Source organism: Histoplasma capsulatum, genomic scaffold (assembly GCF_000149585.1).
Source record: "Histoplasma capsulatum NAm1 scaffold_11 genomic scaffold, whole genome shotgun sequence".
Taxonomy (NCBI): Eukaryota; Fungi; Ascomycota; class Eurotiomycetes; order Onygenales; family Ajellomycetaceae; genus Histoplasma; species Histoplasma mississippiense.
Window position 1 is genome coordinate 266,827 of NW_001813972.1, and position 21,279 is coordinate 288,105.

The following is a 21,279-nucleotide window of genomic DNA, read 5'->3' on the forward strand; positions in this document are numbered from 1 at the left end:
GATCAGGGCCCGACCTCCTGTTGGCTCACAAACAGCTGCACTTTCAAGGATGTTCTACACAAAATCAACCAACAGCCGGACACAGGGGGGATACGGCACTCTCGTTCCTGAATCCTGGCTGTCGGGACCGGGTTAACGTAACATGCTGGAGGGGGGGGAATACCACTGAAAAAAAGGGGGTGTTGGGGTGGTTCTTGGGGGTCGTGGGGGATGCTTGACGCCCATTACGAATTTACGACCCTGTTAAGCTGTGAATGGTCTAAATCCGCCCTGGCGGAAATGCAGTACCCTGGCTTCCGGCGGGACGGCGCGTTCCAGACGGGCGGTTAGTGGGATTGGGGGGGATCCTGGGATCCTCGGGTGAGTCTTCCGGAATGCGCCGTGTTCTGATTATTTGATTATTCTTACATAGTACTCCGTACATTCATGATTCTTGTTGACCGTAAAAGAGTTAGGGCCGGGAGGAGGCGTCTGCCTCTGCTAGTTTGAGGATGTTTTTTTTTTTTTTTTTTTTTTTTTTCCCTTCAGAAAAGGGGGACGGATATCCTCCGTAGTGCTTTCTCCGGGCGCTTCAATTTCTTGAAATCATTGAAGTCAATGAGATGGAGATCTTGCTGGTTATTGGAAAATAGAACAGTGCAGTTCCGAAACCAGCATGAATTTGGGTTAAAAAATTATAGGAGATAGGTTCCCTTTTTTGTTTTTGTTTTTTTTTTTTTTTTTTTCTTTTCCCTTCAGAGACGAGACCTCTCTGGATATCTGACTGATACAAGCTAGGTGAAAAAAAAAAAAAAAAAAAAAAAAAAAAAAAAAAAGAAGAGGATAATAAGAAAATGAAAATGAAAATGAAAAAAATGAACCTCGACTTCCTGAACGAAGCTTACTCATGACTCTTCATCCCAACCCCCCTCCGAATCTCCAAATCCCCAGGATCTGGATCTGGATTCCTTAGCTCGTGGATCGCACTGGAAGTACAGAGGGACCAACCCTTAGTTTTGGTCTGATGCTCCAAAAGGCCCCAATAATAACAATAGCCTGAATTCCCTCCCAATAATTCAAATGCAGATCACCATGTTTCCAGTCCCCTTTCCGCTTGTAAGAAACGATAACCGTGTTCGAGCAGTAGAGGCTTCTCGATTTTCCAGGAAACGTACTTGGTGCTCTAACGCAGCACAATCATCATCGTCATCATCATCATCATCATCATCATAATCATCATTGGGAACTCTATTGAAGATGCCCTTCCTTGTGGTGGTGACAAGAGAACGTGCTGAACTCAAGAGTTGCTGCCGTGGGTTGAATGTCCTCTTCGGGCCTTTCGCTGTAGGCTTGGGGGTTTTCTATCTTCTTGGATCGTTCTCTGTTGAGTTGGAGGCCTCGCACTACCGAAGCTGCGAGGCACAACTTTGTTCACTGTTGCCCAAATAGCAGTAGTATACCCAAATAGTATACCCAAATAGTATATCAGTTTGTTTGCCTTTCGGGGTTAGGCGTAATATCCGCTGCAAGTGCTACCACGATAGGTCGTTGGCAGGAAGGGAATCCGGTTGGCTGGTCAAACTTTGGAGTGCGCCGGTGGCAGCTTGGCAGCCCGCAGAATATCGGGGGTCGTGTCGCAACAGCCAATAGCCCCAATGGGGTGCCTGGGGAAGGGGCCCGACAGCCTGGGTCAGCAGCGGGGTGGGGACAGGGATGTGTGAGGGTCTATTCTTGAGCGTTGCTCTGGTGCCTCTCTCGAGAGATGAGAGACGGAAGAGACCAGAGCTGCTTAGTTTGTGGACAATACAAGTAGCCAGTCATTGGGGGAAACACGGCCTGCCGTCCAGGTGCAAGGGCACTTCGTATTCGGAGCTCGAATCATCGGAGAAACAGGAGGGAAGAAACCTCTGGGGAGGTTGGAAGATCGAGCTGAGACGATGGAGTTGCAGATAAGCTTTGGGGATAACCATGCAATTTTCAGGTTTTACTGCCTCTGAGAACTGTGTGTGTGTATGTGTGGATTCTGGCCGTCCTCCCTCTCTGTCGATCTCAGAGCTTGTTGAGATCAGCCCACACCCGTAGACAAACTTTCATGCCTTCTCTCCAAAACGAAGCGATCTTTTAGCAGGAGCATTGAGGCCCGGCAGGAGCAGATAAGCTGTCCCATTTTCAATAGTATTATAGTTTTCGATATATAAGTTTAAATTTGACGAGAAGTATCAGTGGTTCCTCACTGAGATTTCAGAAGCTATCACATGAAAGAAAACCATCTTGATAACTATCCAGAATCAAAATTCAAACATCATCAGCAGGGACAGTTTCATGAAGATTATTCAATCTGAACCGCGTTAGTGGCTGGCGCTGCTGCCTCCCAATATTCCAATATTACGCCGTATGGTCGTGAGCAATGTGTATCCCGTAAGCCGCGGTGGCACTCTTAGTACCGTCAATGATTGGTGGACATAAGCCATGCCCTTGTTTCCAGAACCCGGCTAGAAAGAGCCATCCATGGAGATAACCAAAGGTTCCAGGAGCCTATCACCGGGATACAGCTAGCTGAACCATGTCCTGCCACGAGCTCCGAGACTCCTCAGCGTCCCAAGACATGTTCGATTACCCATCGGGCGGGAAAAAGTTTCTTCACTCGGACTCGCCTCAATACTTCTACAGATCTGTAAGAATCACCATCATCACGATCATCCTTGAGACTAAACTATACTGCCAGAGCTGACATCCCAAAGCCATGGAAAATAACCTTTCCCAGTATCCCCATCCTGCTTTTCAAACTCAATATAATGGAATGAAGCCTTCGATATTCGTATTTATCTTTTGTCTTTTTGTCTTTTGTGCATTGACTTTACCCTCATAAGGCTTTTAATCTGCCCCCTAAGCATAGAATACCGGCGATACATATACGAAACAGTAAAATAAACGGTCGCTCCAGAAAGCTGGGTCAAGCTTGGTAACTCCGGCGGTAGCGTTGGTATTGGTATTTGGTGTGGTGGTTTGTTGTGGTAGTGGGTGGCTCCCGGACCGGACAAAAGCCTCCCAAGCTTCCGAGTTAAAATCAAAAAGGCCGCGGATATCAACATCTCCCCCGAAACTCTAGCCACCGGTGCGGATCAGCGGCGGGTTTGGAAGGATGAAATCCGGGAGAGGCTCGACTGAATTTAACTCAGCGACTCCAGAGAGCAAACCCGAAGAGAGTTGCGACTAAGTGGAGCGCGGATGGGAAACTAACGAAAATGACGAGAGACCTGGCCTCTTGTCGCGGGCGGGTCTAGTAATCAATTTATATTTATATTTTATGTTTTTTCGTTGTTCTTTTCATAGTTTCTTTTTCCTTCGATGCTGAACTTTGGAGTTTGCGGAGGCGGCCGCTATACTGGATATCCGATACATAAACGGTACCTGAGGACCTGGCCTCGATCGCCTGGGGGGCCAGATTCTTGCGTAATTCATTTGCCAACGTTTGACTTCTTTGGGAGGCTAGGGGCCGTGGCGACAGGGCTGGATGGATTGGTCTTGGATTGATTGCATCGACGGTAGGGAGGAAATAGAATCGTTTGAAGAATGATGACTCTGTCGAAGGCGATGATCATGGAGTGAACATAACTAGGACTATTGGTAACTCGAAGCTTGTTGTCCTGTCCAATGTACTCCGTAGTATCCAACTCCTTTCACAGAAGAACATGAGGAGTGGACGTTATATTCCGCCACCCTCTCGCGACCACGACCACACCTAGGAATCATGAAACAACACAAGGACACGGCAGACGAAACAAACGAGCACAGAAGACTTAACCAACACCCACCCGAAACAGCCAAGGGTTCACCAGCCCTTGAATCAGTTGAAACGCTTGTCTGGGGCTGAGAGTGGCCCTCTCGTTCTTCTCCCACGTTCCTGGTATGGTATGAGATTGAGTTAACTACTCCGTACTACGTACGGAGCACAGAGGTGGGTGGGTTCGAAATAACGCCACTCAGAACCAGAGGCACAAAAATCAAACAAGTCCGATCGTATGTCCTGTATCCGTACATGTGTATACATCACAGATTCGTAGTTAAATCACGCTCCTGCAAACGCCCTCGTGCTTCGTGGACAGGAAAAGAGACCAGTTGGGATAACAGGGATCGAGATCAGACAGAACAAAGTCGACACCGACACCGCCACGGTCTGGCAAGTTACCATGTCCAGCATAATGTAATAATGTACATGTACTCCGTACTGTACGATAACTATAGTACGTACATACATAGTCCACCATGGGATGATATGGGATAACTATTCTGCAGCCAACAAACAATGAATGATTCAGCCCGATTGCGGAACCAGCCATTTTTGCGATCTGTGATTTGCCGCGTCTGATGTGCTGGCTTGGGCGGATACAACAACACATGTCTAATCTTGTACTCCGTATACGTTGTAGAAGTCGATGGTAGGACTGTATGTAGTGTTGTTAACCCAATCAAACCCAACTCGCTATTCCGCACCCAACTGCGGCCTCCCTCACCTGCTGCTGCTGCTGCTTTGTTTCGTTGTTGTTTGCAGAAAGAAAGAATCAAACCATCAACCATCAACTGCAGCGGGAGAAAGAAAGAAAGAAAGGACTTCTACTACTACTACAACTCCGCCGGCAATGGTTTTACCTGACCCAACAGCAACTCAAACATAACCCCGGCCGAAAACCCCGAAGAGCCCAAGAAGCAAAAAGCAACGAAAGGGGGATACGAATAGACTTCTCGACAAACAAACGCGTTCCATGTGTTGTTCCTGTTGTTGTTGATGTTGTTGGGCTGGATCATCTCTCTCTTTGCCCGACCACCACTTGCTCGCTGATGATCCTCTTCCTCCTGTCAGCCTGGCGTGGTCGAACTAACTTAACCATCGGATCGCCGCAGCTTGCTCTCCACACTCGCCCATCCCCAACCCATCGAACCCAATCGCACCCCCGCCGCGGTTACCAACTTAACTCCGTCTGGTACCCGATGGTACTTTTCAAACTCTGTGCGGTGAGGTGGACGCATCACGCATCCTCCTCCTTTTGTAGGGCATGCGTATCTGTGTAAAGCAAAGCATCGGGCGGGCACAAATCGCCAGCTTGCGACCACATCAGGAACAAACGTGGAAGGATCTTTTTTAACCATTTTTACGCCATTTTTGGTTTTGGGATGTTATATATATATATATTTTTTTTCCTCTTGGGGTGAGGGAGTGTGTGCAATAAAGAAACAAAAAAAGAAAATTTACATTACGCGCCAACAAGAAAGGAACATAACATCAAGTTATCATCATTGATCGGATTTGTTAGATAACCTAACTAACTGGCATCTGATCCAGCCATCCACGGGAAGGAAATCAGACATTCTCTCGATCCTGCATTGCGATTTGTGCGTTGTACCCGTGATGCACCCGGCCTGGTCAAACGAAGGAAACACGAGAATAGCCAGGAAGTCATCCAGTCGAGTCGTGCTTGGTCAAGAGGCGAAAAGGAGCTCGATCACTCACGTCTCTTCTGGCAGCCATAACTTGCTTCACCGTTCTTCTCTGGCCGGGCCAGGGGACTGGGAATCCGTAGGTTGGGTCGAATAGGAGCCTCGACATCCTGGTTGTGCCCGTGAACAAGCCCTGTGCCGCCTCCTCATCATTTTTACAAAGTGGTTTTGCGAAAGAAAAAAAACAACAGAAAAGGAAAAAACCAGAAAAGGGCAAGGCGACTAGCCGTGGGACATCCGGCTCCCCGCCAGACTCGCAAGTGAGCTAGGCCACCGGGGCTTGTTTGGCTCAGCAGCGGACCGTTCCATGGAAGCGTGCTGGGGAACCTTCAACTACTGGCAACCGACGCCCCCCAGATCTCACCAGCGAAGTCAACCCCGGCCCCACCCCCCCTGGGGCGCTTGGCCCTCCGTTAGGTTTCGCCGTCCAGCCCCAAACGAAAAAAGAAAAGAAGCAGCAGGAAAAGCAAAAAACAAAAAGGAAAAAAGCAAAAAAAAAAAAAAAAAAAAAAAAAAAAAAGCAAAAAGCTGAACGCCGAAAAAACAAAACTTTAAAAAGAGGGAAGAAAGCAAAAGGTGACCAACCAACCAGACAGAAAACCTGTCATATTTTTATACTTTTGGCCCTTTTCTTTATCCCGCCGCAACGGTTTTTTTGTTTGTTATTTGCCTGGCCCGCCAAACAAGATCCTCTATATCAATACCGCCGTCCCGCCCGTCTGGGTTGATTGTCTCGATCGCCTCATTCGTACCCTGAATAATCCTGAATAGCCTCCTATCCACTGTTCCTCCCCCAGGTTTTATATAAACTCTTCACATCCTGCTGCTGACTTCCAGCTTACCTCTTTCAACATACCACCATACCACCATACCCCATTATTCATTACACATCTTAACATCCACATCCACCACACAACACTCCTACTACCACCAGCAAAATGTGGTACGGATTCAGCTTCAATAGCACGCTCTCCTCACCATCTGGCTCACCCTCCTCTCTTCCCCCACCTCCTCCGCCATCTCCCAGCGACTCTCTACTTGATATTGCTCCCCGAAAAAGCTCTTTCTCCATGACATTGGGCAGGAACACATCATGCGCTTTTCCCTCCTGGCCCAACCGGTCCTCCCTCTTTTCTGACTCAGACTCCACAGCCAGCGCCTACCTGTCAGACGAGGATCTCTTTCCCACGTCTCCTTCACCCAGCTCTGAGTCAGCCTTTGAAGAGGATGCCGTTTCGTACCACCCGGTCTTTGGAGCCGGAGAGCTGACCACAGAGGAGCAAATCTCCATGATCAACGGAGCAGCAGAGCAGGAAGAGCGACGACAAAGATATCTTGCCAATGCTCATGCTCAGCTCCGTGCACAACAAGCAGTACGAGCTGCCCAAATACTAGCTGCTGAGCAACAAAGCGGGAAACGAAGAAAGCGACGCGTGGTTACGGACAAGAAGCGGAGGACTGCCTCATCATCTTCCTCCTCTTCGAATTCCACCAAATCGCCCACTGGTTGAGTTGACGTGTGCTCAATGTTTACTTTTCTTGTCACATGTATTAAAACTCAACACATTTCCCATTTATCTACCTTCCAACATAACCTCCAGCCTTACCACTTCCAACCCGACAACGAAGCAAAGTACACCAACATCTGATACCGAGGAAGGAAGAACTTTTGAGTGAGCATATGCATGGAATGTGCATTGACTCGCTTGTTTCGATCCCGAGTGTATCATTGGTTTTTTTTTTCCCCGAGCAAGAGGAGAGACTCTAGGAAGCGAATACGGCATTAACTTTTTAATTTGCCTCGGAATTTTCTACAAAGACGTCATGTGAAAGAGCGGTGTCGCGGACCAGAAGGAATTACTCGGAGAGACGAGACGCAATGATTCCACTGCGACGGAGCCAACCTCCCCTGACTTCTTCTTTCCTTCTTACCGCCCTTTATTCGAGCACACATCTTTTCACCAATACCATCTGAAGTGAGAAAAACATTTAACTTTTTTTCTCGTTCTTGGGGTTTCGGGGTCCCTTGTCCATGTCGGATTGGCAGGTGTGACTTGCATGTGGCATGGATGTGACGTGACGTGACGGAACGAAACTCAAAAATGTTCGATAGTTGGAAGAACGGATTCCGACTTGACCTAAGCCAGTCGTTTGGTTACAGTTGGTCAGCCTTCAGTCCAGGTTGACATACATTACGCCATTATATTTTTCATTGCCCCTTACACCGCCCACTGCCGAACAGGGCCAGATGAGGAATCGGATGTCGAGTTTATTTTTTTATCGCGGTGGTGACTCATTTATTGGAGGTGTGGGTTGGCCACTTTGTCAGCGTCGGCTGTCATCTGAACTATTTTTGTTTCTCAGTCGGACGCGAAGCCTGCATGCATATTGGCTGGCGGGGCGGGTGATTTTCTCCCTTGCTGCCCGATGCGAGGAAATCGATGTTTGTTCGTTGGGTTTCTTATGGAGGTTGTGTTTCACCCCACGCATCCCCTGCGGCTTGGCCCCGTTCTTACTTAGCCTATTACCGCGCCCCAAGCAAGTCATCCGCTGGCTGCGCATCGCCCTACCGCCCCGGCACTTCCTCACCGCCTGTTGCCTGTTGCCTGTTGCCTGTTGTTGCTGTTCACGTCTATCATCATCATCAGCAGCAGCGGCAACAACAACAGCAGCAGCACTGTTCACTCTCTGCCTATCCTTCCCCCACGCCTTGACTTGCCCCTCACCTTTCTGCCTGAATTTTTATTTTGTGCGTGTGGTGTTACCTTCGGCATTCGGCCTTTGATCTCTTTCTCTCTCTCTGATGTACCAAGCACAGCAGAGCGCAGTGTTGGGGGAACCCTATTATTTTCTTGTCCACATCTTGTTCGGCGCCTCATTTTTATTCATTTTGTCCTTTTCTGTTATGCATTATACCCCCCCGAACCAATTTGGTATCGATTTGTTTTTGATTTGTTTTTCGCTACTCTGTTTATCGATATGATCGCAGCTGTGCTGGAGAAATCGACTTTTTCATTTTTTATTGACACTTCTTCACCTCCTCTTCTTCCCCACTTTTAGCTCCCGAGCGACTATGAGATCATCGTTCTGGACTCTGGAGATGGCTGAATGATGGAAAGTACTTTTTTTGATTTCTCCTAATGGTCTCCTGCTGGGATCACATTCGAAAGCAACGAGCTTGCTGGGGTTTTGTTTTTTTCTTCTCCTTGACTGGGTTGCATTATTGCATAGCATTGCATCACACATTGGGCAACGGTCGAAATTTTTAATATGCTTTTTTACACATTCAGCGCACATAAACATCAAGAAGACTCTGTACGGTGCGTACAGGTTCCCATTTAGCTAGCAATAGTTAGGCGGAAATAGCAGCATAGGGCATCAGGATGGGATTAGCCTGTCTTGAATCGAGATTTGCTCCTTCAAACGAAGCAAAGAAAAAAATAATATAATACACAATACAGATAAATACCATGAAAAAAATAACATTCCTTCGTATTCCTTTATCTTCCTTGAGAACAGTCACAGAGAGAGAGAGAGAGAGAGAGTTCAAGCTTCAAAACGAGCGGTCGGCTGTTGCCACCTCGCTAAACTCCCCCGCGGATTTTCCATCCCAATTCCATCGGAGTTGGTGGGCGGGGGGGCAGCTGGGCGGCTTAGGCGGCTTAGGACCATACCTCGAGCGAATAGCCTGAAGGGGCAGGTCGGTTTTTTCGGCGTCTGTCTGTCTCTCGCTCTCTCTCTCTCTCTTGCTGATCGACTGATGATGACTGATCCTAAAACATAGGATTTATGTTGTTGCATCTGCCAGTGTCCTTTGTCGAGAGTTAGTGCTGCTGGGTTTGTCATATCGAACAAGCATCGGGTCTGCCTCGGCGGGGCAAAATGAGGAGGAACGGTGCGGATGAGCGGAGGGTTATGGGGTCGTTTCTTCGTAATTGTTTATATAGCTTTTTTATTTGGTTTCTTCATTGTTGGATCCTGGTTAACCTGGATAGGAGGGTTGGGTTGTGTACTTTTGAAGGGCTCTGGGGAGGAATGCGATACGCAGGATGGGGCTGATGGTTGTTGCTGGACAAAATCACCGAATAATTTCAGGCATTATTATATTTATTGTTCTCCTGTTCTTTTCACGGCTTTTGGGGGTGCTATACGTTGTTTTCATCGTTGGGTTTCTCTTTTCTCTTGCTGCAGACACACAACACACACACACCCCTTTGCGGCTCTTTATCTAAAAGAAAGAGATTCGTTTCTTTGGCTGCACGCATATATGGGGCTCCCCTACGGATATCAAGGTAAGTTAACTGACATGGAGTTTGGATCTGGGGACGGTGATGTCGCGCGATTCTGTATTCGCGATGGATGGACAAGAACAAAGAGTTCCATTGTATCGTTGTTTGCAAACAAACAAACAAAAAAAAAAAAAAAAATAAAGGCGCTCCGGTGAGCGATCCTCCAGCTGCATCAATGGGCAAGATACCGTCTCTGGATCAATCATTCTCCCTTGTCTGGCAGGCATCAAGAGTCGCAGCCGCTGTTGATAGCCATCGCCCATCCGGATGCTGCCTGACTTGTTGCCCGCCTGTACCAGGGCAACCGATGGTCAGCCCAAGTAACCCATGTATGCACATGTAACGTAATCCACCACCCAACGCCCGTTTACACCCAACGCCCGCCATTTCACCATTACTATAATGAAATATTTTCAACATTATTTCAACAACACAATTAGATTTTAAGATAATATATCATAGGATGAAAATATATATAGAAAATTACATATAAAAATATATAACTAATTCAGTAAACATTTGTTTGGTTTAATAACTCATCTGGAATGTGAAATCCTGAGTAAAGACAGATTCAGTGAGCAAGCAGTCATTAAATCAGTAGAGATTGCAATATCATCATATCCCTCTGACAGTGGATTCATGGACACTCTGACAGAGCTCTGAAAATGTGATTTAGCCACTCTTTACAAAATCAAGGATTTATTTTTCTGATTAGAAAGATGATTTTTAAATTCTTTCATCATCTTTTTATTCAATCATGATTGTAATTGTACAGCAGCTCATTTTTTCTTTTCTTTTTATTTTTAAATTTTTTTCTCATCTTTAAGTTTTTTATCAATCTGTTGTTGAGCAGTTTTTGCAATCTTATTCTTTTTATTTTCCTGTTTTATGATTTGATGAACTGTCTTTCATTTCATTCTCTGCTGAATGATATCTGTTTTTTTCTATTTTTTGAAAATAGTGTGTTGCAGCTTTGCATTTTTCTTACAAATTTATTCATTCTTTTTAACAATTTTCAAAACTGTCAAATTCTCACAGATGCTGTGCATCTTTGTTAATGAGAAGAACTACATTAATGATGAATTTGAAAGATTTAATAATTTCATTACTCTGTTATGTTTGTGATGTTTTTTTTTTTTTTTTTTTTTTTTTTTTTTTTTTTGATTAAAAGCTTTTTAGAGCTGTTGATTTTCTATTAAAAAAATCTCTTTATCAAGAGCAAAACCTTCCCCTGCACAGATCACTCAGTTGAGATCATAAAATATTTAATATCATTGTTATTTGATATACTTCATCAATTTGTACAGATCAACAATAGAAATAGACATTTTTAATTGATATATTATATCTGAAAAAGTGCAAAATTGTATTTGAAGCTTTTTAAAAATGCATTTTGAATTGAATGAATGTAAATCAGTAGCAGCAAATGCAACTTCAATATTTGAAAATGTAACTATCTTCTTTCATACAATGTTAAAAAACTGTTAAAAAATTTTTTTGATAATGTATATAAATCTCATTTTAGTTCTTATTCATTCATTCAGCTATTTAAAATATGATTTATTTAATGATTTAAATATTTCAACATCTAGCAGTTGTAATCAATGTGTAGAATAAGAAGAAAAGACAGTAAATATAATTCAATTCTAATTTGTGTAATTGATAAATGCTATATTAACATGAAATGAATGATTATTCAATATAAAAAATCTATATTCACAGTCTGTCATCTCTTTTGTAAAAGATTCAAAGATTGTCTTTAATCATATTGACTCATATTCATCATTACTTCATTTATTTTCTGAAGCAGTGAAGTAGATCTGACTTTTTTCATTATTAAAATCTTCAAATCAAATATCTTGTATATTTTTTGATTTTTTTTAATATATGAAAGCAGATGAAAGTGAAGTTTCATTTGTGTAAATTGAGATAAATAATATGATAAATTCTCAACTGTCATTCTGACTGACATCTATCATATAACTCAAATTAAGTGAATTAATCAATACAATATATTTAAGAATGTGAATGAATTCTAATAAAAATCCTTTCTCATCAAAGTTGTAGATATTTATAGATTCAAAATTGTATTTCATGATTTTTATCTGCAACTGAAAAATTAAAATAAATTAATAAAATGAGAATTAAAAAAGCAGTATAAAAAAGAAATCTATTATAAAATTAAAATAATGTTTGAAGTATGCAAAATTGTCTGCAATCTTGTATTTTTAATCAATATTTCACAGATAAAATGATTTGATCACATTTTTATAACACTCATCGAATCAAATCATTCAGTTGATTTCAATAAATGCTTTTAGAATCTCAACAATGAGATTATGAAGAATTTAAAATGTACAAGAGAAACTGTGATCTGTCAATTGATTGATATGAAAAAAAAGCTGTTTTTTTTTTGTGAATCAGTGAGAACTTTGCAATGGGTAGAGCTTGCTTTTTTTCTTGACATTTGAACATCTCTATAATGCCTTGACAATGTATATCAGCTGATTTTCATATTTTTTTGCAGTCTCAGTGTAATTAGGTGTTAATTGTATGTTCAAATCATCAATCACAGCTTGTATAACTGCTTCATGGTGCATGTTGTGGGTGGTTAAGGATGAATGAAAAATGAAGATTTGAGCGGGCGTTGGGTGTAAACGGGCGTTGGGTGGTGGATTACGTTACACAGCAGCCGCTCAACCTGACGAAAACCCTCAACGCCTGGTCGGGGCTATTTCCATTGATCATTCAGGTTTCCAAAACATCAAACCGTGCGCCCGTGCAACTCTCTGCCTCGCCCGGGGGGGCTGAAAATGAAGAGAGGGTATGATGATGATGGTGGATGATTGTCCTCCAGCACCAAGATGTCGACCCGATGAATGAACTATGAACGAGTACTGGCATCCACTATGCTACCTACCCCCAACTGAGGTAGGCCGTGCACATATGCGCAAGAAAATCAATGATTGCTTTATTTATCCCTCGGACGTATGAAGTTTATAAGGGCTCACAATGGGTGTGATTTTAATATCCCGTGTTCCGATTATCGATAAACTAACTACCTGGATGGAGAGTATGAAAAAATATATATATATGCTGTTGTTGCTACATATATTTGAGCTCACGTCTGCCATCCTGTGCAACAGAAGTTCTGACAATTGATGCATCCATCCCCTGCATGCGAGGGGCGCCATTCAAGGATCAACAACATCCAGTAGCGTCGTAAATATATAAATAACGGTTGCATATTTTTTTTTTTTTTTTTTACCCTAGAGAACGATAATGCACATAAATTCAAACCACAATCTGTTTGTTAAAAAAAAGAACAGGAGTACGAGATCGCATATCGAACAAGAAAAGCAAAAGGAAAACCACGACCAATCCGAACAAAACTTAGCCCTTAGCCCTCAGCATGGCCGAACCTGAACTTAGCCATAATTTATTCTATTCCTTGAATCCACCCCAATGTTTGAACCTCCGAAACGTATGGCGATCGTGGGATAGAAAATTGAGAGATTCTAGCCATCACAACGGCTATCTTAGGTCCGACGTCCGGTAGGATCCGAATAAAGCAGAAAGTAACTCAAATTGGCAGAACTCGGATTCCTAGCATGAGATAAAGGCTCCCGTCGAAAACGATCAAAACAATATTAAATAAAAAAAACAAGGCCGCAGGCGCAACATAAAAACCAACAGCTCTGGGGTAAGGAGATATGTAAAAAGAACGCTGACATATAAGGAAGACGTTTTGCCGTTCAGAACCGCGATGTGGATATTTTCGATCGAGAAACGATCGCGATCCTGTTCCTGAACAAATCTTAGAGAGTGGCGAGAAAAGTAAAACTGCAGAAATCACAGCGGTCTGACTTGCTCCCTCCTTTTCAAGTTCGACGTATTGAGGGGTGTTTATCCAGTGTATATCGGTTTACTACCGCAACCATATGTTAGCCAACTGCGTCCACACTAAGGCGGGAACTGAGGAGAAATATATATGCCAACATACAGATATCTCATCCATTCCGAGGTCCTCCCCCCCAGCCGCAGCTGGCTGTGCGGCTCCGTTCGTTGCGGCTGGAACGGTATTCGACGAGGGAAAGTAGTCTTCCATCTCCGCATCAAGCTCTGCGATAGACTTGGGTTTCGGGCGTCCCACATTCCGTCCGCGACGGTTGCGGCTGCGCCTTGAGCCCGCACTGGCCTTCGTGGCTGATACGGGTTTGGGTTGGGGCTTTGGTTGACTATTACACGGAATTGTTAGAACCGCGTGTGGAGATGGCGATGAATGGGCTGGATTAACAAACTTACGCGACACGTTCCGTTAGGGGCTTCACGGCAGGAACAGTGGGAGCGCGAGATGCATCAAGAACAACCTCAATCTATCGCGACCCAATGTTAGTGTGCGCAGCTACATAGAATGTATTTTTAAGAATGCAGGATTCATCATGCCTTTATGGGTCGCTTGTCGATGAGTAAACCATTCAGTTCCTTTGCGGCTTTCGCGGCAGTATCTGGACGAACGAAGGTAATGGAAGCAATGCCGCGGCTAGTACCATTTTGGTTGTAGGTGAGCATGACCTTTTTCACAGGTCCAGCAGATTTGTGGAAATATTCCTAAGACAATGCCAAGGTAAGCGATCAGTATTTTAATATTTGTGTCCGCTTGACTCATGAGCTGCATGCAATGACCGAATCTTAAAAGCAGGGAGTTTTGAAGCCACTTGTCAGGCCTAATCATCAACGTCAACGTGATATAGGTCAGCGAGCGCAGAGTGACAACACAGCGTTAGTAGTCAGTATCGAATCCCGAATTCGAACACGGCAAGTGGTACGGGTGTGGCAGCTCGTGCAGTTACGGGTTAACCCCGGTTTCTGTCACAGTTCCCTCCCATACGGGTTCGCTCCATGTCAACCAAGTGCCAAGCCAGATTCAGCACCGAATTACCGAGCCCACGTCGCAATGGTAAGATCCCTCGAAAGAAGGCGCAACATCGAAGAGAGGGCTCTGTTATACAAGATCTTAACGCCACCCACCACATGTCGAGCGACATTTCTGTTGGCCAAATGCAAACAAAGCAAAGTATATCGGGCGATGAGAATATGTCTTTTCTCAGCTTTGCATATGTCGCACGGCATCAACCGGATATAGTATGCAGGACATGACTAAGCTCTGGAGACAATGACTGGATCCAAAGCTAGTGGAAATAGCCGACCTTTTCCCTTGCCTGTTCCTTTTCGTTTTTTTTTTTTTTTTTGGACAACCCTCTATCGATTTGGGTTTTGCTAAACGATATGTGACTTCGGGTCGCATCCGTCGGAATACGTCGAGGCGAGTGATAGCTATGCTGTGTATATTGTGTTGCTTCAATCACTTCTGCGCTCGCTGATACCCATCACTCCTGGAAGGAAAATAGAGGTTGATATCAACGCGATCCGTAGTTACGTGTATGAAGTTGGATCTCTCCCAAGACAACTGCTTTTTACACGACCTGCGACCCGTTTGGCTCAGGAGACATTGTGAAGAGCTGCCAGATAAGCCTTCGGGTGCAGGGGAGTCGCGAGATGGAGACAGAGCTCAACTTGCTGCGCTTTGCATCAGGCCAATGACCGGCGAGCCAAAGCTGCAAGGATGCCAAACTGTCTTGTGTTGCTAAAGCAACAGCAGCAACCAGAAGTGCACACGCCACGAACAGGCAAGGTGCGACCTTGGAAAAAAGGAAGAAATGTGCGACGATTCGTTCGTGACATTTCGAAGGGATATATCTCGAACGGAGACGGCGACGGAAACCCAGAAAGATACCCTCTATCAACATACCTTGATATTCGCTTCACCGACATCGGAGGGCTGGAAGAAGTTAGTTAGTACATTCCAAGAAACAATGGAAACTGCAGCCTGTGTCTCCGTGCAGCGAAGGAAGGTGGTGGCAGAATAGAACTTACCAAGCCGCTCACGATGATCTTGCTTTCGCCCAGACCCATAGATGGGCCTGTAGGAATAGACTTGGAAGTGGATTTCGCATTTCTGACAGTCTTTTTAACGCCACCTACAGGTGCAGTATTGTGAGATGCCCTTGTGGATCTGGTATCGCGACGTCGCTGGGAGGTGCGACGGGCTGTACGCCTGGAGCTAAGGATATCATCAAGAGATTTGTCCAGTTTGTCCGCCATGGTTATGTAGTAGTCGTGATGCTGCAGAATAAGACGAATTCGCTGAATACAGGGAAGATGCGCGGAGCGATTAGCTCAGTCTCTAACGCAGGTACGGCAGGCAGGGCAGGATCTCTTCTGAACGATGTTTTGACGTGGTGGCGATTGTTGATGGAGGGAGCCAGATCACGACAAAGAGGGAAGATAAAAAAAGGGTTTGACAGCCGCTAGCGGAGAGAGAAATAAAGGAGTGTTTCAGTCACTAGTTTTCGCGGGTGGTGAACAGCGTATCTGGATGGGAGTGAAGAGAGAAGGTGGTTGGGATGTTTGAGGAAGCAGAACGGTAGAAGACGTTGACTGAGCCTTGAAACGGGCCAAGCGCGGATGACTAAGAGAGCCACTAGTCTATTACACCAATTTGCTCCAGCGAAAGGGGATTGGAGGCAAATTGATAGAATATATATAACTTGTTAGAAATATCTTCATGGACACTCGTAGATTTACCGGTGTGATCCACTTTGAAATAACTGCGTCGGCAACGATCATCTATATCGTAACAACATTATAAGAGCAATCAATAAACCTGCGCCCAAAACGCCACTGTTTATGAAACAAACCACAAACGACAAAACGCCCGGCAGAAAGCATGACCATAATTCCACTGCAATATGCTGATAAAAAGAATCAGGAAACGATAAAGGAGAAATTAAGGAAGATATCCATCTCAACTCTTCAACGCCTCGAGTCGCCCTCTCATCTGAGCAAGAGTTTCCTCCTGATCCTCGAATTCTCCTTCCACTGGCTCCTCTTCCACCTTGTTTTCTGGCGTGAGTCCTTCCACCTTCGCCAGCTTGCCTTGCAAGATTTCTTGAAGGACCTTGTCAACTTCGGAATCCGCCTCTTCCTCTTCGCCCTCCAATAACTGGTCCTGGGGGATCATATCGTCGACCAGCTCTTCGATTATACCAGCCTTGACAAGCTCCATACCTAATTATATCTCCATTAGTAACTAGCAAATCAAAAACGCAACCACGATCACTGTAATTATTCGTATACATACTCAACTGCTGCATGGTTCCCGCCAGCTCCGGCAGCCGTACAAGATGGTTCACATTCTTCATAATTCCCGTAGAAGCCTTAAGGCTTCCTTCAATCTTCCGTACAGAAAATGCCTCGTTGACCTGCATCTTCACGCTCTCCAGCTGCGCCTTACTCGTCGTCAGCCGGCTGCTCTGTTTTCGGATGCGGATCATCTCACGGGCGAATACACGGGACTCCTTGGCTGCCTGTGTAGCCTGCGACGGGTTACGCTCTGCCCGTCGTGATGCGGCGACAATATATTGCTTCGTTTTGATTTCTAGGGCCTTCAGTTGGGCGATGTCCCGATCTAGCTTGCGGGCGTTGGCGCGGATGAGACTGTTGCATTTTCTCATCTGTGAAGTGGTGTGTCATTAACCCTGCTCTCGGGACAATCGCTTACTTCAACGAGAGATAAGAGTTGAGATAGGCAGTTAGGCGCATACCTGGGCAGCAGGATCAGGCCCGAAGAACACGGTTTTAAGGGCGTCCATTGAGAGGTGATTGGCCACAAGGCCTGGGAGTTGGTGTGTACTGGTTTACGGGCAATTATGGGTCTAGGTGGGTATGGAGAGGATAGAAGCTGTGGCACTCATTGCCGCTCGCCGTGAACCGAGGTTGTAATGTTGGATATTTTGCTATCGGTGTGCCGGAATAAATGGATAGAGGAGAAAGCAAGATATAGGCTGAGCCTTACAGTAGAAGCAGAGTATTCTTGTGGATAGCCGTCTTCGTTAACGCCGGAATATCGTCCACTCAGGCATCCTCCGACATTCATCCCCAACCGGGCTGCTGAGTCAGGATGGGGTGTTCCACGTGACTAAAGTCGATGTGGTTCCAGTACTTTCCAAACAGCCGAATTAGTGGCACAAAAAGGGAAAAGCTCACCACCACCACCAACAGAATAAAGCATCCGAGAGTCAACAATATCAACCAATCTTCCCAGCTTCAACTGCTATTGTATCTCCTTCCCGCGCTCTCCTCCTACTCTTACATTTCTCTTTCTTACGCACACATCTCTCACAATGGCTGCGACTCAGACCCCGGAAGGTACATTATGCCCCTCATCCGAATACCTAGATAACAACTCCCAGCTATGTTTGCTATCAGTAGCTTTTTCAGAATTGCGAATCGCAATAAATAGCTATACTAACAGTATGTCTTTGTTGCAGTCCTCTGGGCCCAGCGCTCGTCAAGCACTGATCCCGAGAAAAACCTTCTCTACGTCCACCTGGCCGTGCCCGATGTCTCCCCCTCTTCCGCAAAGCTCTCCCTCACTGCAACCTCTATTTCCTTCTCGGGTTACTCAGACACGAAGAAGGTCGACTACAAAGTGGACCTGGAGCTGTACGATGATATCGATGTCGATAACTCCAAATCGCATCACTCCCCTCGTGGTGTCGACCTCGTATTAAGAAAGAAGGAAGCCAAAGACGAATACTGGCCCCGCTTCTTGAAGGAAACCAAGAAGGTCCATTTCCTTAAAACGGACTTTGATAAAGTAAGATCAATTCCTTGGAATGCAGCATGCGTAGAAATATATATATATCGTAGGATTATATACTGACAGGAATGCTATAGTGGGTGGATGAGGATGAACAAAACACATTAGCAGATGATGACTACGGCAACTTGGGTGACATGGGTGGAATGGGCGACATGGGTGGCATTGACTTCTCGAAGCTGGGAGCCGGTATGGGCGGGATGGCTGGTATGGACGCGATGGCCGATGAAGGTGGTGATGATGAAGGATCGGTATGCGACACCTCTCAGAACTAAATTACTGGCAGGTATAAGAGAAAGGGGCATAATACTGACAAAATCTAATCCCTAGGAGGACGATATGCCTGCATTGGAAGAGGACATCAAGGACGGTGATGCTAAAGATACGAAGCCTAAGATCGAGGAGGTGGCTTAAAATGTATTTCCTATTTTCTCTTGTGGTTGTCGTTTTGTGTCCTTTCCAGCTAGCCATGTATTGCCTGGTTTCTAATAACACGTGGACTGCCGGGTGGCCTTCAAGTTCCTCCTTTGTTCGGATGCGTGTCCCTCACCGATAAATGTCGACATATCATCACCTCCGACAGCAGTCAATGATCCACTGTCAACATCTGTCAGTTCTAATTCCAGGGCTGAGGGAGTTCCTACGGTGTACGGTGCGTGGATGGGAGGAGGATTTTGGGAGGTAGACTTTTCATTTTTATATGTTCTTGTTTGGCCGCTCTTGCTCTCAGTCCCAGCCTCCTTCTCACCCCCAAGGTCTGCTGGAAGGGATATTAGCGTACAAGCAATTCTCTATTCTACGAAGTCAAGGAAACCAGGAGAAAATGAAAACGAAGCCCATATTTATGAATTAATATGACAAATTATTACACTTGCAATTGGAGAGGACATGATGTATGAAAACGAAGTCATTTTTCTCTATTTTCCATTTACTTGATCTTACTTCACCCCGTCCGTACTCTTAAATAAAATGGGAAACCCTGAAAGCTGCCAAAAGGATAGCTGAGTGTATTAGTGGGTGCTATTACTTGAAGTTTGACCTGCTGATTAGTGAAACAGAAATTCGATATGGCCAAACTTAAGAAGAGTTTGACATGATACACTAGCATTGGCACATCGAGACATATTTGTTGGAGCTTTGGATTGGTTCGTACCCTCTACTACCGGCATGGCGCTGGTGGTGGTCGAACTCCTTTGTCCCGTTGCCTAACATATATTTCATGGCGGATTACAATAGTATTTGTTCGATCTTTTTGCTCCTAGGTATAAACAAAGGCCCCCGGTGGGACCACAGAGATAAGGACAGTTTCTCAATGGATATTTCATCCAGGAGAGAAGTGGACGCAAACGAAAATCTACGAAAGGACGGGTAATATATTTTGGGTGACAAATACAAAGCAGCAGGGATATTCCGAAAAATAGTAATTTCGTATGCGATACCTACATCTTGAAACAAAAGAAGACTGGAAATGATAGGGCAAACTATCGCGTATCGGGGTAGGGAAATGGGGATTGTTTTTCTAAGAATCACATAGAAAGATCTCACAAATGGAAACCCCAGCTCACTTCAAACCCTTAGAACGGTGAATAAGCCCCTGTTGAGCTTATCCGGCATGCACATCCCCCCCTAGTGCCACCCAAGAACACATCCCCATCATCACCATTCATGCACAAATTGCTGATCCGGGTCCCCATCCTGGTTTCAGTCCCAGTTTCCAAGGAGTTTGGACAGACACTTGCATCGATAGGGTAGAAGTCAGAGAGATTCAATGCCTCCAGTGGTCGACGGTGTTTGTTGCTCCAGCGCAATCGTCCTTTCCCTCCCTCCTCGAGTGGTATGGGAGTTTCAGCGGGAGCGTTCTCCTTGTTAGCCTCTTCATCCGTGTTGTCATTGATAAGTCTGCGGTAGGGATCCTCTTCCGTATTACAGTGAATGGACTGTGCCGGGCCTGGTGGGAACTCGTTTACTACGTTAGAAATATTGACAGTTTCCTCTCTGTTTGTTGTGTCTGCGCCCGGGTTTGGATCTGTGTATACTTCGAAGAGTCGACCATTTAGATATGGATGTTGTTCAGGATTTATAGCTAGTGAGTTCCCACTGGATTTAAATGCCTTCGAATGTTCGATTGGCGGCCCAGAATCCGTAGCACGGTACCGGCGACTTTATTTATTCAGGGACGCTAAGGCTGGCTGGCTGTGATAGCTGTTGGTGGTGTATGCTTTACCAGCGTCTGGGGACCATGAAATACGCAGGGAATGATACGTGGGAGACTGATTCCAGTTCGACTTGTCGTGTGAATTGGGCTCAGGCTCAGAATCAGCGTCTGGAATGCTGTGGCCGTTAGGTCCCTTGGTGTTAGAGTCTAATTGATATAAGAGTTAATTGCAATAATTGTTAGAGCAAACTGTGATATTTTCCAGATTACATGCGGCTTCCGCTCACCGAAGGCTGATCTTCGAAACATATCGCGGCTACCAGGTCGTCTGATGGCCGGATATGGCTTCTTGTATGGGCTACCAGAGTCCGGCCTAGGATTTTGGGGGCCGTTTCCCATGATTAACAAACATTGACGAATCCAATGCAACGGAATCTGACAGTTTCAAAGAGGCTTGAACCGTACAAGTAATATGGCGGTTTCTCGGCGATGTTTTGTTAGACATAGTTGATCAGCCGGGAGTGGTGGGTTTTACAGGAAGATCAAAGGCAGGAAAAATCACCTCCTCCAATTCATTATACTCGCATGGGAATTGAGATAGTAGGATTCCTCAGTTGGCTATATGAAAGACATCA

At 45.3% G+C, this 21,279-nt stretch overlaps 6 protein-coding genes across 6 annotated transcripts; 1 reads left to right on the plus strand and 5 right to left on the minus strand.

Moving 5' to 3' along the window:
* Positions 1-7,800: 7,800 nt before the first annotated feature.
* Positions 7,801-8,354, minus strand: HCAG_08341 (predicted protein; the record flags this gene model as incomplete). Its single annotated transcript, XM_001536509.1, has 2 exons — positions 7,801-8,205; positions 8,241-8,354. 2 exons carry the CDS (start codon positions 8,352-8,354, stop codon positions 7,801-7,803), a joined length of 519 nt encoding a protein of 172 aa, XP_001536559.1.
* A 5,316-nt stretch (positions 8,355-13,670) lies between these two features.
* HCAG_08342 (predicted protein) lies at positions 13,671-14,812 on the minus strand (the record flags this gene model as incomplete). Its single annotated transcript, XM_001536510.1, has 5 exons — positions 13,671-13,692; positions 13,768-13,992; positions 14,070-14,140; positions 14,283-14,375; positions 14,699-14,812. 5 exons carry the CDS (start codon positions 14,810-14,812, stop codon positions 13,671-13,673), a joined length of 525 nt encoding a protein of 174 aa, XP_001536560.1.
* Positions 14,813-15,241: 429 nt separating this feature from the next.
* HCAG_08343 (predicted protein) lies at positions 15,242-15,929 on the minus strand (the record flags this gene model as incomplete). The annotated part of the gene is made up of 3 exons (XM_001536511.1): positions 15,242-15,382; positions 15,577-15,606; positions 15,702-15,929. 3 exons carry the CDS (start codon positions 15,927-15,929, stop codon positions 15,242-15,244), a joined length of 399 nt encoding a protein of 132 aa, XP_001536561.1.
* Positions 15,930-16,632: 703 nt separating this feature from the next.
* HCAG_08344 (conserved hypothetical protein) lies at positions 16,633-17,479 on the minus strand (the record flags this gene model as incomplete). The annotated part of the gene is made up of 3 exons (XM_001536512.1): positions 16,633-16,895; positions 16,969-17,341; positions 17,432-17,479. The coding sequence occupies 3 exons, from the start codon at positions 17,477-17,479 to the stop codon at positions 16,633-16,635; spliced, it is 684 nt and encodes a 227-aa protein (XP_001536562.1).
* A 531-nt stretch (positions 17,480-18,010) lies between these two features.
* Positions 18,011-18,903, plus strand: HCAG_08345 (predicted protein; the record flags this gene model as incomplete). Its single annotated transcript, XM_001536513.1, has 4 exons — positions 18,011-18,035; positions 18,158-18,486; positions 18,567-18,740; positions 18,820-18,903. 4 exons carry the CDS (start codon positions 18,011-18,013, stop codon positions 18,901-18,903), a joined length of 612 nt encoding a protein of 203 aa, XP_001536563.1.
* Positions 18,904-20,063: 1,160 nt separating this feature from the next.
* On the minus strand, positions 20,064-21,043 carry HCAG_08346 (predicted protein; the record flags this gene model as incomplete). Its single annotated transcript, XM_001536514.1, has 3 exons — positions 20,064-20,437; positions 20,714-20,851; positions 20,932-21,043. The coding sequence occupies 3 exons, from the start codon at positions 21,041-21,043 to the stop codon at positions 20,064-20,066; spliced, it is 624 nt and encodes a 207-aa protein (XP_001536564.1).
* Between the last annotated feature and the right edge of the window lie 236 nt (positions 21,044-21,279).